At 44.0% G+C, this 12,565-nt stretch overlaps 2 protein-coding genes across 12 annotated transcripts in view; both read right to left on the bottom strand.

Moving 5' to 3' along the window:
* Window positions 1–5,183, bottom strand: part of FER (FER tyrosine kinase) — a 201,359-nt gene extending 196,176 nt beyond the window's left edge. For 5 of the 11 annotated variants that reach the window (XR_014576434.1, XR_014576435.1, XM_083816310.1 and 2 more), the window contains exons 1-3: window positions 1,776–3,760; window positions 1,027–1,207; window positions 192–342 (exon numbers count right to left, since the gene is read on the bottom strand). The gene's annotated coding sequence lies outside the window, so the exon portion shown is untranslated. Of the gene's footprint in view, window positions 1–191; window positions 343–1,026; window positions 1,208–1,775; window positions 3,763–5,044 lie in introns of those variants that run through there. The other 6 variants (XM_083816300.1, XM_083816307.1, XM_083816305.1 and 3 more) reach the window with 5 other exon arrangements.
* A 2,437-nt stretch (window positions 5,184–7,620) lies between these two features.
* LOC310889196 (uncharacterized protein) overlaps window positions 7,621–12,565 on the bottom strand; it is a 39,632-nt gene continuing 34,687 nt past the window's right edge. The window contains exon 4 of the mRNA XM_083816317.1: window positions 7,621–8,139. Coding sequence (XP_083672443.1) covers window positions 7,953–8,139 — 187 coding nt within the window. The 3' untranslated portion in view covers window positions 7,621–7,952. The remainder of the gene's footprint in view (window positions 8,140–12,565) is intronic.

The raw sequence follows: 12,565 nt of genomic DNA, 5'->3' as shown, positions 1-12,565 counted from the left end.
TCTCGCGTTTAGCCTGCTCACATCTCTCGCCCTCCGAAAGCAGGCTAACTGCTTCCACGCTGCAAATGCCTCCACCTCCCCTGGGGAGGTTTGGTCAGAGGGATTCTGAGGGAGAACTGGAACGCAGGAGATCGCCCTCTCACAGCACATCAGCACAACACTACATGCTACGTGTAAACAGGAAGCCTTACATTTGAGGACACATGCACACAGGGATACTTCTGGAAGATTGTTCTGCACGGGACACAAATCTGCTGCAGTGTGCATCCGTACTGCATGGAGCAGAGCCTGGAGCAAACAATCCCATCAGCCGTGGGCAGGTTTCCTTTCAGAGGGTACCAGCTGGTTCCAGAACACAAACCAAAAGCAAAGTTAGAATGTATGCAGAACCAAGAGGAAGATGAGGATCGAATAAAGCTGACATTTTTGACCTGAATAAGGATATAATTACCTCCTCACATTAAAAATAATAATAATAATAATTTGGATAAATTACATCATCTGGATGCCAACTAAATTTGTTAATCTAGCAGCTTCAGGTTTACTTAACACATTAATTGATGAGGGATTTCCCATTCCGATTTCAACACTGACCTAGTCCAAAAGGCAGAACTGGGTATTAAAAGGCCTTTCTGTATCTTTGTTACAGCTCTTTAACTCTTTATAATTCTTTGCTTTCTCAACTGCACGTTTCAACTGTCAACACTTTTGTGTATTTGGCAAATCGAGCACTTCCTTTTATCTGCTGAACTTTAGTTACCACATCTTCTGAACTGATAAATAAACATATTACAGAAATGGTGGAAAAGATATTCTCCTTTGGAGAAAGGACACCATTCACAGTCTCAACATGCAAGAAATATAACAAAAAAAAAAAAAGCAAGCGTGTGTTCTTCTGCTTCCACACTTTATATTTTCTCATTAGTAGTAGCAAGCTCCAAAGCTGAGTGATTTTCCTTAAAATTGGCTACAAATGCATTTCCCACAACAGTCTGCTGAAGGGACAGGACAATGTTTTTTAAATACCTTTATTCACAGTGTTTGGTATAAGTATCCAAGCTGTCACATTTTTAAAACTTAGCCACCTTATTTCACTGCTCCCTTTATCTGGAACTCCCCAGACTTATTTGTGACACAGGTACTGTGGGATATATCATACACTCAAACATTTTAAAGCAGAACGCAGTACTAGGAAGTCTGATGCTCCCTGAAAAAAATAAAAATAAAAAAAAAGAGAAAGAAAAATATACACAAAAGCTGTATTTTAACAGAGCTGGTGGCAATACACTACACTAACTACATTATTAAAAAAAAATACAAAATTGCATAGTATGACAAGCTTTAAGTATTCAAAGATTAAGCAGGGTTATGCTAAGACCATACTCTTATTTTTTCATAGGTTCACCAAGGGTAAATTCTGTGATTTACTCATCAGCTAACACCACCAGCACTAACTGAACCACTATCATCTGGGTATTACAGCACCAAATATTTAACAAAAGTATTCCTGCCTTTATTAAATACTCATAAAAGTAACATTCTTAATACTCATCCCAGTCTGGTCTGTATTGTACAGAGAAAAACTACTTACTATTGCCATTCTCAGCCCAAACAGCAAACACTATAAATATGATGACGAACCATGTATGTTTCAATATGCTGTTAATGTATGGAATAAGATTTTCTGTTTTTTCTAAAGCAAACAGTCACGCATAAGCAGCGCTGGAGAAAAGCAGCAAAGCTGACAAATCAAGTACTGAAATTAAGAGACTCACAAATTGAGGATGAAAACCTAAATGCCACCCTCTTTGGAATATGCATTATGTGATCGTGTAATTACTTCCACAGTGCTTTTCTCCATAAACGCCTGACTTATTTACTACAGAGGATGGAGTGCTCCAGGGATGATTCAGCATTCTGTCAGAGGGGCTCATCTTCACAAATCCATCACACCCATTGCTGTAATTTTACGTCTCCCAGTTTCTAAACAGGCAATTCAGGAAAAAAAGGACTCATGATTAATGCACTTTAATATTACTCTGGGTTCTATTTCTGCTTCTGCTGAAGAGTTCTTACGTAATGCTAAACAATTCACAAACTTTTCACATGTTGCTCCTACTTAGGAGGTAATTGATTTTTCATTAGGTCTTAATTCTGGTAATTTATTTTGATGCTTAGGCTTAATTTCTTAATGCCTCAGCTCTTTCTGTTAAAATAAATAACTTCCAAAGCCATAATATGAAATAAAGGTTGGGAAGCACTGAGATTTAATGACGAATATTACAAGAGACCTTGTGAAAGGACAGTTTTCAGATCAAGATCTGAACACCATACACACAAATGCATAACACATTATAAACTATTAAGCAGTTACTCATTAAGTATTTTCATTACTGACAGCTAATGAGACTGGGGTTCCAAATGGATTACATTATCATGGAAGCAACACTGTAAAGAATACCTAAATGGCAGACCGAGTACACGGGCAGCATTATTTTCACTTTTCCTTTAGCAGTTGAAAGTTTCACGTGACTGTCGCTATACAGAGGTGTCACAGAAACATCTCACAGTATGTAACTACTACTGTTACGCCACTTTCAGGCAAACAAGAACCTAAGTGAGAGATCTGGCCCAAGCGGTAGCTCTCCCCTCAGCAGAAAAGAAGAGGGATCGCATCAGAAAGCCTAACAAAATGCCCTGGCTGCTCAAGGTGCAAGTTCACACTGTAGTTCTGGTTTCTTACTCACATCTACGCTCATACAAGCTGACTAACCCATTTTGAAGACGAGGAATTCTGAGAAAAGAGGACCACTGGCAAGAGAACAGTCACCGAATCACGGGGCAGCTGTGAGCACGGAGAGCTGTCCCTGTGCACGGCCGCACCACTCATACGTGCGCACCGTGCCAGTCAGCAACAGGCTCAGATGTGGGAAAGAAAGTTGGAAATCGCAGTTAAACCACCTGGCACCTTCCCTTCAGCGTGTGCAGAAAGGCAGCTCTGCAAAGGAAACCAGTGACTGTACAGAAAACAGATCTGAGATCCAAAGGAGAAGAAGGATGTTATGAGGTACATACTCGGTCACTCGGGTTAGTAACAGCACTAAGTGTAAATTTATTGGGAATTTATCATCACCCAAGGAAACACCCAGGACTTACAAAATCTTTATTGCTTTAGACTCACTGCACTTGAAACCAACCTGAACTCTGCATTTAAACTTTGTGAAACAATTTGTGAAAAACAAATTACAGTCATGCCCTGAAATATAATGATGGGAATCCAAATTCCCAACCACAAGAAGCTGTCCTAAAAAAAAAAAAAAAAAAAAAGTGAAAAAGGAGGAAAAAAAGGCATTTTAGATACACCCTTGGTGCTTTTTAAGTACTTCCATAACTTCCTGTACATTATGATCCACTACAGATGCAGCTCTTAAAAGTAAAGGTAACCATCTTCTCTCGAACCCTGGAAACAAAGCTAAGAGTTCCAGCGATTCACTATTAAAAGTTTCCAAAACAAATGGTTCCAAAGATGCTGCAGCTACCTAATGCAAGTGTTATACAGCAGAAACAAGCGTCCTTGCATACATGGTATTTTAAATCCCTTGGACTCCTTAACAAAATGCTGAATACTCAACCATTTCTTTCTCTCCTGCACAAAAAAAACTTCATCGGGGGAGGATTATTAAATCCACTTTTATCACGCAAACACACGAAAACTGTAATTAAGCAGCACAAAGTGGACAGCTTTCTTTATCTCACGATAAGAGGGCACGGTCAGTTTACTTCCTACAGGAACAAGCTCCAGCTCTGCTCTTGCGGCTCCTCCTTCGCCAGGGCAGCAGGATCCCCCTTCCTTCTGCGAGACCCACTTCCCTCTCGCCGGAGAAAGCCTCCTCCCGGAGCAGCGATGACCTCACGCAGCTAGCCCATCTCCTTCTATGGAGCAGCCCCGGGACGGCTGCCAGCTTCCTCTGCCTCCCGGCTGACACCGCAGCTCCCGGCCCACAGAGCACCCAGGAGGGGCCATGGGGGGGCTCAGCGAGGGCAAAGCAGGAGGCCTGCCCCGGGATGGGGTCTAGGACAGACCTGCCTTGCATCGACAGAGCCTTTTTCCGTGCAAGGTGCTCACCTGGGTGTTTGTGCTTAGAGAAAGGAGTAAGGCGACGCTGCCCGTGTGCAGTGTGACCCATGGTTGCTCCCTCTTGCTTCCCTGTGTTGGATCTCCTGTTCCAGAGCAGCAAACGCTGCCTCGTCCCCTCTCCTACAGAAGGCCCACTGTTCCTTCTCTCCCACTTTAAATCTGCCCAGCCCTTTTCCAGCCTGTGTTTCCTTTCAAGTGCCTTGTCGGAGTGACTTTAGATGACCGCTTGGCACACTGGCAGCCCAGATGTCAACTGGAGAAGAGCTCTCCTTTGGCAGGCTCACTCGTGACATGAAGTTATACTTGTGGGGAAGCGGGGAAGGACCTCGGAGATAACTGCGAGAGCTTTTGCTCAGTTAAACACTCTCCAGCACGTAACGCTTCATCACCGCAACCCGCCCTGCGTTCAGACCCCCTCGGGCCGCCCCTGTGCACCAGCTCCCCCCTCCCCTGGGCGCACCCCTTTGTTACCGGGCCTTTCCCGGCCCGCTAACCCCGCACAGCACCGCACCGCGCTGCCAAGCCCCTGCCCGCCCCCCACACCCCGCTCCCGGCAGCAGCCGCCGCCTGCGGGCCCGGCCGGGGCGGAGCCGCCTCAGCGCGGCCGCAGCCGCCGCCGCCGCCCGGCCGCGGGGGGAGCCCTGAGGGAGGCCGGATGCCGCCGCCGCAGCGGGAGGGAAACGCGGAGCCGCCGCCGCCGCCCCGCCCGCAGGTGAAGCCCGGCGCCGGGCCTACGGGCGGCGGCACGGCCCCGGCGCCCGACGGGACGGGACGGGACGGGACGGGACGGGACGGGACCGGCGCCCCCCGCCCCCCCCAGGCGCTGCTCCGCCGCCGGTGCCGGGTGGCGCGGGCACGCGCCTCGTCGGCGGCGCGGCGTCGGCGGCGCGCACGGCCCGCACCTACCTGACAAGCCGAGCCCCTCCGCTGCGGCGGGCGTCACGGCCCCTCCAGCTCCACGTGACGCGTGCCGGCCAATCAGCGCCCGGCCGCTCGGTGCCTCTCCGGCGCTCCCCGCCCGCCGGTGACGCGCGGCGGACGGCTGCTAATCGGAGAGCAGGAGACGCGACGCCGCTGCCGCCCCTCGGATGGGAGAGGAGAGGCGATTGGCTGGGAGTGGCGAGGGGGCGGGGCGAGGGGTGGGGCGCGTTGCCCCCACGCGGCGCGGGAGTTGCCCTGGAGACGCTCCAGGGCCGCCGAGGCCCGGTTCTGCCACGCCGGGCGCTGACCTTGGGGGACCGCGGTGCTCGAAGGAAGCGGTCCCTGCTGAATTAAAATTAAAATTAAAATTAAAATTTTAAAATTAAAAATTAAATTTAAATTAAAAAAATAAAAACAAAAACAAAAATAAATGGCCCCTGCGCGCCCAACCGAGCTGCTCCATGTTTTCACCAAGCATGCTCTCGCTGTCACATCTCTGCCATCACTCCCGGCTTTCCCAAATATCCTCAGAAAACAAGTTTAGGGCTTGTTTTTGGCAATCAAGATTACGTTTACCACCCAGTTTTCAGAAGTCCCTTCAAAAGTTCCCTCAAAAATATTTCCAAAAGTTCCTTCAAAGGTATCTTGAAAAGTTCCTTCAAAAATACCTTTAAAAGTTCCTTCAAATGTTCCTTCAAAAGTTGCTGGAGAATGGAAAAGTACAAAATTCAAGCCTTAGTGGCCGGAGGGGGGTATCTGCATAATTACAACACTAAGCTATATTCTACACCAGGTTTAATGCATTCATGTAATTTTTCTGCTTTAATCGCTGATCACAGAATTACAGGTGAGAACCTGAAAGAAAAGTATGCAACTGAACTACAGCAAATCCTGGGGAAATGGCTCGTGGGCATTGCAGTTTATGGGCAGACAGAGCTCTGGTGCTTTGTCACCCAGAGAGATTAGCATCAGAAACAGGTAACAAGCAACAGCAAACAAATAGGAAAAAAAAAAAAAAAAGTCATTAGTGTGATACTAGCTTAAGAGGTCTGGGGAAACTTCATGAATGTTAAAGTGTTGTATTTTGTCTTTTTTTATCAGATTATTTTTAAAGCAAACAAATTCAATTTAATTAAGTAGTAGTAACAAGGTCTGATAATAAATTACACACAGAGGAACCACCGTAACAGGTTAGATTAGAGTTACAAACAAATCCTTTTTCAAGTGGTAGCCAGTAGCTGGTATTTAGGATAGAGTCTGAAAAACAGGACACAGGCAGAGCAGCCATATCCCAAAACAAGGCTTCTTGACCTTGAATTCATTTTTAGACCATGTACAAAAACCATTAGTGAAACTATGCTACATTTACTTTTCTATCTCTGTGTAAGCCATTCACACTTTTTTCTCCCAAAACATCCTATACAAATAACGTTTTCCTTTATTTACCTATCATGTGAGAAAATTCCTTGCATATGGATGTACCTCATCCATATGCACCTCATTGCAATATTGAAACCTACCTGCTTTTAGAAGCCAAATTGCGTAAGACTAGAGACACAGAAGAAAGGCAAAAGCTATTTAATTTGCAGTAAGAAGTGTGTTTTTTTGTTGTTGTTGCTGTTTTGTTTCTTCATTTGTTTGTTTGTTTTTTTAAGATGTATTTTACCTTTGGATACTTTTCAACAATTTAATGTTTGGGATAGAAAATCTTAATTTAGATGATAATACTCAATTTGATATAATAGATCATCAACGATAGGTTTTTATGACAGATAAAGAGCCTTATTTTGCCTGGTTTCAGCTGTATTCATACATATCTTATTGTACTGGGGAAAGGAAGGGAAGGGAAGGGAAGGGAAGGGAAGGGAAGGGAAGGGAAGGGAAGGGAAGGGAAGGGAAGGGAAGGGAAGGGAAGGGAAGGGAAGGGAAGGGAAGGGAAGGGAAGGGAAGGGAAGGGAAGGGAAGGGAAGGGAAGGGAAGGGAAGGGAAGGGAAGGGAAGGGGAAGGGGGAAGGGGGAAGGGGGAAGGGGGAAGGGGGAAGGGGGAAGGGGGAAGGGGGAAGGGGGAAGGGGGAAGGGGGAAGGGGGAAGGGGGAAGGGGGAAGGGGGAAGGGGGAAGGGGAAGGGAAGGGGGAAGGGGGAAGGGGGAAGGGGGAAGGGGGAAGGGGGAAGGGGGAAGGGGGAAGGGAAGGGAAGGGGGAAGGGGAAGGGGGAAGGGGAAGGGGGAAGGGGGAAGAGGAAGACGGAAGGGGGAAGGGGGAAGGGGGAAGGGGGAAAGGGAAGGGGGAAGGGGAAGGGGAAGGGGAAGGGGAAGGGGAAGGGGAAGGGGAAGGGGAAGGGGAAGGGGAAGGGGAAGGGGAAGGGGAAGGGGAAGGGGAAGGGGAAGGGGAAGGGGAAGGGGAAGGGGAAGGGGAAGGGGAAGGGAAGGGAAGGGAAGGGAAGGGAAGGGAAGGGAAGGGAAGGGAAGGGAAGGGAAGGGAAGGGAAGGGAAGGGAAGGGAAGGGAAGGGAAGGGAAGGGAAGGGAAGGGAAGGGAAGGGAAGGGAAGGGAAGGGAAGGGAAGGGAAGGGAAGGGAAGGGAAGGGAAGGGAAGGGAAGGGAAGGGAAGGGAAGGGAAGGGAACTTTATTTTAGTCTTCTGCTGAAATTTTGAAAACTCACTGAAGAACTAGCTTGGCTTTTGAGGAAGAAAGGAATCTTTGTTCCCTTTTGTAGTAAGTTTTAATTTCCAAACCTTTCATATGTTTATTAAACAAATATGAGAAAAAAGGGGGTAGGACTTTACTACAGTCTCAGCAGTATAGTGCAAACATATGTAAGTTAGTTTGAAATTCAAATTGCTAATTTTATTTAGAAATTACAAGCAATAATTGAATGTGAAAGCATTAGAAGTACATTAGCACTTGCAATTAAAAGCAAAAATTAACAACTTTATTCCTACCAGGATGCTATTCCTCTTCTGTCTTCCCCACCCAAGTCTTCCGGTTCCACAGCCATTCCTCCATTCAGCCCCATCCATGATCTCCTCTGCCCTACTTTGCCTGGCCTGAGCCAGGGCCCACTGGAAGCAGAGGAGCTGATTCCTGCAAGTATCCAAAGGAGAAAAAAAAGTGTTAGGGAAATGAAAAAGCTCTTGCTTCAGCACATCTCTCAAAATCATTAAGCATACTGTCTTCCAGCTTCTCCCCTTTGCTCCCACACAAGTTAAACCTCTACTTTCATGCTAAACCAAAACTGATTAGCATTAGTACCTTAAACCTGCCAGTATGGACAATGGCAGCGGTGAAGCACGGCTTCAGAGCCAATTGCAAAATACAGACAGCACCTGAGGAGCTTGGTGAGCACCTGGACAAACGCTGAAGCCTGTGGTGCTGCACCTCAACACCCACCAGACGGAGCACTTCATTGCCAAACTGGATGGAACAATAACAGCCGTCCAGGAAAAATACATGAAGAATTCAGTTTAGTATCCCGGGTCTGTCTTCACCTCTCGCATGACTTATATTCTGTGAACTCATGCTTTTATGTTTGCTAGCTTCCTAATTACCAGAGAATTTTCAGTGACTGTGACACTAGAAATCCCAAGGGATTTACTTCTTAAATGGTGAAAGTCTTGTCCTCCTCTGGCAAGCTCCAGGTTTCAGGAGTCTTTTTCTTTTTGTTCTTCTGTTTGCTGCAGCTCTTCTGGTACATGGCCAGTCTATAGTTCAGTCAGCACATTTTCATAATTTTGAATGCTTCTTTTCTACCTTTATCTAATTTCTTTGTTTATGGCTCATTGTCTAAAATTCCTGAACGCAACATGCAAGTTATCTGCCTTATACTGCTGATATTCGTGTTGAAAAACCTTAAAGTTATTCTTAGGGGACAGATACCGTAGCATTATATTACTTCAAGAATGATAGCAACTTTAAATTAAATTACATGCCTGGAAGGAAAATATAAATGTAGGAAAGAGAGAGGGGGAAAGATCCTCATTATCACTCCTCCAAAATGCTAAAGTAAAGAGGAAGTGATTGCAAAATTCAACATCAAAAACATCTCCTGGATATACTTAAGAATTCTATTATACACAAGTCAGTAGTAGAGGGGAGTTGTTACAGAGGTATACTCAGAATAAAATATTGCAAAGAGATGTCTGTGAGGGATAAAAATAATAAGTTAAGAAAAAAATTCCCAGTAATCTCAGGCTTTTGACCAACAATAAGATTCCTTGATCCCCCAAAAGGTCATATTAATTCTTTCCTGTTGAGTTAGATTTACTGCAGTTCCTTGATGAATTAGGCATGAATGAGTATCTTTTTCTGAACTGTTGTACATCTTGTGAAATTAAAAAAAAAAAAAGTTTACCATTTTACTCATTCTTTCCTTATTCACTATCACTATTCTTACAACAAAATACAGTAGAGGGATTTAAATAACTAAGCAAACAAAAGTGTAAAAGCACTGGTGCTTTTGCATCAGATACAGTTACTACCACTGTTATTAAAAGGCACAAAAATTACTCTGGTTCTTCTATTACATATCTACAGAATAACATCATAAAACTCAGGCATGCTAAAGCAATAAAACGAAGAGCATGTGAGTGCAGAGCAGAGCAACCAGCTGAACTTTTTCTTTTCACCTCTGCCTTAGACATTCAACTTGAGCAAAGCTCTCTCTCTTTCTCTCTCTCTCTGCCTCAGTATTTCTATCTATAAATAGTAACTTTAATACTTTCCTTGAGGGATGTTAGAAGGCAAGATTTTTAATATTTATAAAGCATTTTCAAATTGTTACATGGAAAATGTAAACAGATGCCAATAATAGCATGCAGAATAAGCGTATTTTAATTATTTCCACCATTGGTCATTAAAGTTTAATTTTCATATTCTTTTTAAAGATTTTCATGATTACTTGATATTTTTCTGTTCTCTACCCTTCTTTTTCTCCCACCCCCATTTCGTACTTCATATTTTGAATTTCAATGTCTGTTGCTATGACAACACCACGATCTGACTAGTGCTGCCTTCAGACCCTTTTCAAGTCTACGCTGTGCTATTTAAAACCACATATTTTGTGCTTAAAGATCCTGGAGATTTCCTTTGAGTAACCCAACAGGGTTTTCCCAATCATAAGCTACGGTGCAAGTATGCATTACTAAATCCTAGTACCTACTATTACTTTTCTAACCATTTATACATTACTTTGAATAATTGTCTCTCTAAGGGCACGGCAGCCAAATAGAAGATGGTGGGATTAGCAGAAGGAAATATTTGTCATGTATATGTACGTAAGAGACAAATTTCCATATATATGTACATAAATATGATATATTTCTGTATATATGTACGTACATGTACATGTAAGCAGGCACATGTACATTGAAAATGTACAATTTATTTTTCAGTTGCGTGCAAGATGGACTCTGCAACAGAACTTCTTAGAGAGAATTCACACTTGGAGCCTTAGCCACGCCAGAACAATAAAAGCGAGCAAGTTCTGTCTAATTTCAAAGACCTGAAGGAACTCAGAAGTCATAAAGGAAGATTACCAGCAATTTGAGAGAATTGAAGGCATGGTTCACTCTTAAAAGGAGCTGGTGATTCTTGCTAGTGCCTGAATAGAAAACATGCATGTAATGGAGAGCCAGACATAACCTGTAGCTAAGGACGAGCATTCAAACCTCTGATTTCCTAAGGCTTTTTAAATTCCTGATAAATTTACTGCTGTTATCATTAATTAGAGTCATAGGCTGCAACCTAAAAGGTACTCACAGATGTGCTGCTCAACTCCTGGAACAGACACAGCTGTAGTCTAAATCTGGAATCTAAATGATGCACTGCACCGACCAGTGATAAGGGAGGGGACAAAAGCTGTCAGAAGCCTTACGGATATGCTCCTATATCCACTTAGACCAATTTCAAAATTATTTACAGGGCTTATGTCAAGTCATCACAAACACTGGGCCCCCATTACTAGTGGGACAAGCCCCAGTTTTATCATATACATCAGATGGTTTTCCAGACTGATACAATGTTTTCGGTTTCTGTTTTGCCACCTCTAGCTCTATGGAGCAAGCATTGCTACTCTGCTACTCTGCTCCTGAAAAAAATTGTGCAATCTGCTCTGAAAAATTGTTTCTAGTTTCCCTTCCGTTGATGATTGAAGAGGTAGTTATCACTCCTGAACTTGCTGAATAATAATACTGTCTCAGCTAAATGTCTCTCCTCAAAAGTCCTGGGATTTTTATCTTGCTGCTCAGTTAACCTGGACTGAAACACTGCAAGTATTTATGATTCACACAGTGCAGAAACTTCCTGGTCTGAGCACACTGAGGTTTCTGTTGATGTTTCCTCTCAGACTGTACACTCATGATGTGAAGTCTCTGGGTACAATACCTTAGGTCAGTATTGCACCCTCTACCAGCACTTTTACTACCACATATTCCTCTCCTCAGTCTTCAGCATGCTTGTTCCCTCACTTCTGCCCACTGAACATGTATGCAGCTGTTCTGTGAGGCAGATAAGGGAAACAACCCAGCTTAAAAAAAATAGTCCTGATATCACTTCTAAACAGTCTGTACATACATAATTTTTTACATGTATTGCCATGCTTTCCTAAACCAGATGTGTGTTTCTGCCTGGTTAACCGCACAGCCAGACAACTAGTCTGTCCAGCACGCTCAGCCAAACAAGCCTAGGAGTGAGCAGTCAGGGAAGGGGGATGAGTGCGGCAACACCTCGGCCTGTTACTGGCACCAGAGAGTTCAGTTCCTAAAGTGGCAGCCTGAGATTACCTCCCTGATGAAGTCTTGCTAGCCTCCCATGCCACAGTTAGGAAATCCCTCTCTTTTTCAGTGTATTTGGTCACTGCCATGTCTACTCTGAAGAGCAGAGAGTAGTGTAGTGTAACACACATGCTGAACTACTGTATATGCCTCACTGTGTGTACAGCTCTACAAATGGATGAAACAGTTGTCATTGTGTTAAAAAAAAATGATAAAAAAAAAAACTTGAATTAAAACTCCATTTTAATGTATTCCTGCTTCTCTCCCACAAAGCACATTCTTTTTCCTGTGCTGCAATATGCTACTGCCCTAGCTCATGCTGACACAAATGAGGGTAGGATTACATTGTGAACAAAACAGATAAGCTTAAATAAAACCTGCAAACAAACAAACAAAATCTTTAAAATGGGACTTGTTGATCCATGAACCAGAAGTTGAGCCTTTGCTGTAAGACATTGGCATTTTTCTTTCAGAGTAAGATGATTTAATCCATCTGAACAGGTTATGATTATGCGTACTATGGTGAAGGGCTTTCTAAGGTCTTTCTAAAATGAAAGCGGCAGCTCAAGGTAATTCCATAGGAAAAGATAAAGGTCAACATCTTGATTACCTTGAAAATACACATGAAGGCAGACAGGAAAAAGAAGGGAGAGTTTATAAGACTACACATCTCTTCTGTGTCTTTTCTTTAAGGAGAAGCATTTAGGACGTATCCACAGCAACACGGCAGGTTGAGTGAC

The sequence above is a fragment of the Anser anser genome (genome assembly GCF_964211835.1).
Source record: "Anser anser genome assembly, chromosome: Z".
Lineage (NCBI taxonomy): Eukaryota > Metazoa > Chordata > Aves > Anseriformes > Anatidae > Anser > Anser anser.
The sequence above is the reverse complement of the archived record's forward strand: the minus strand, read 5'-3'. Positions and strand labels throughout refer to the sequence as shown.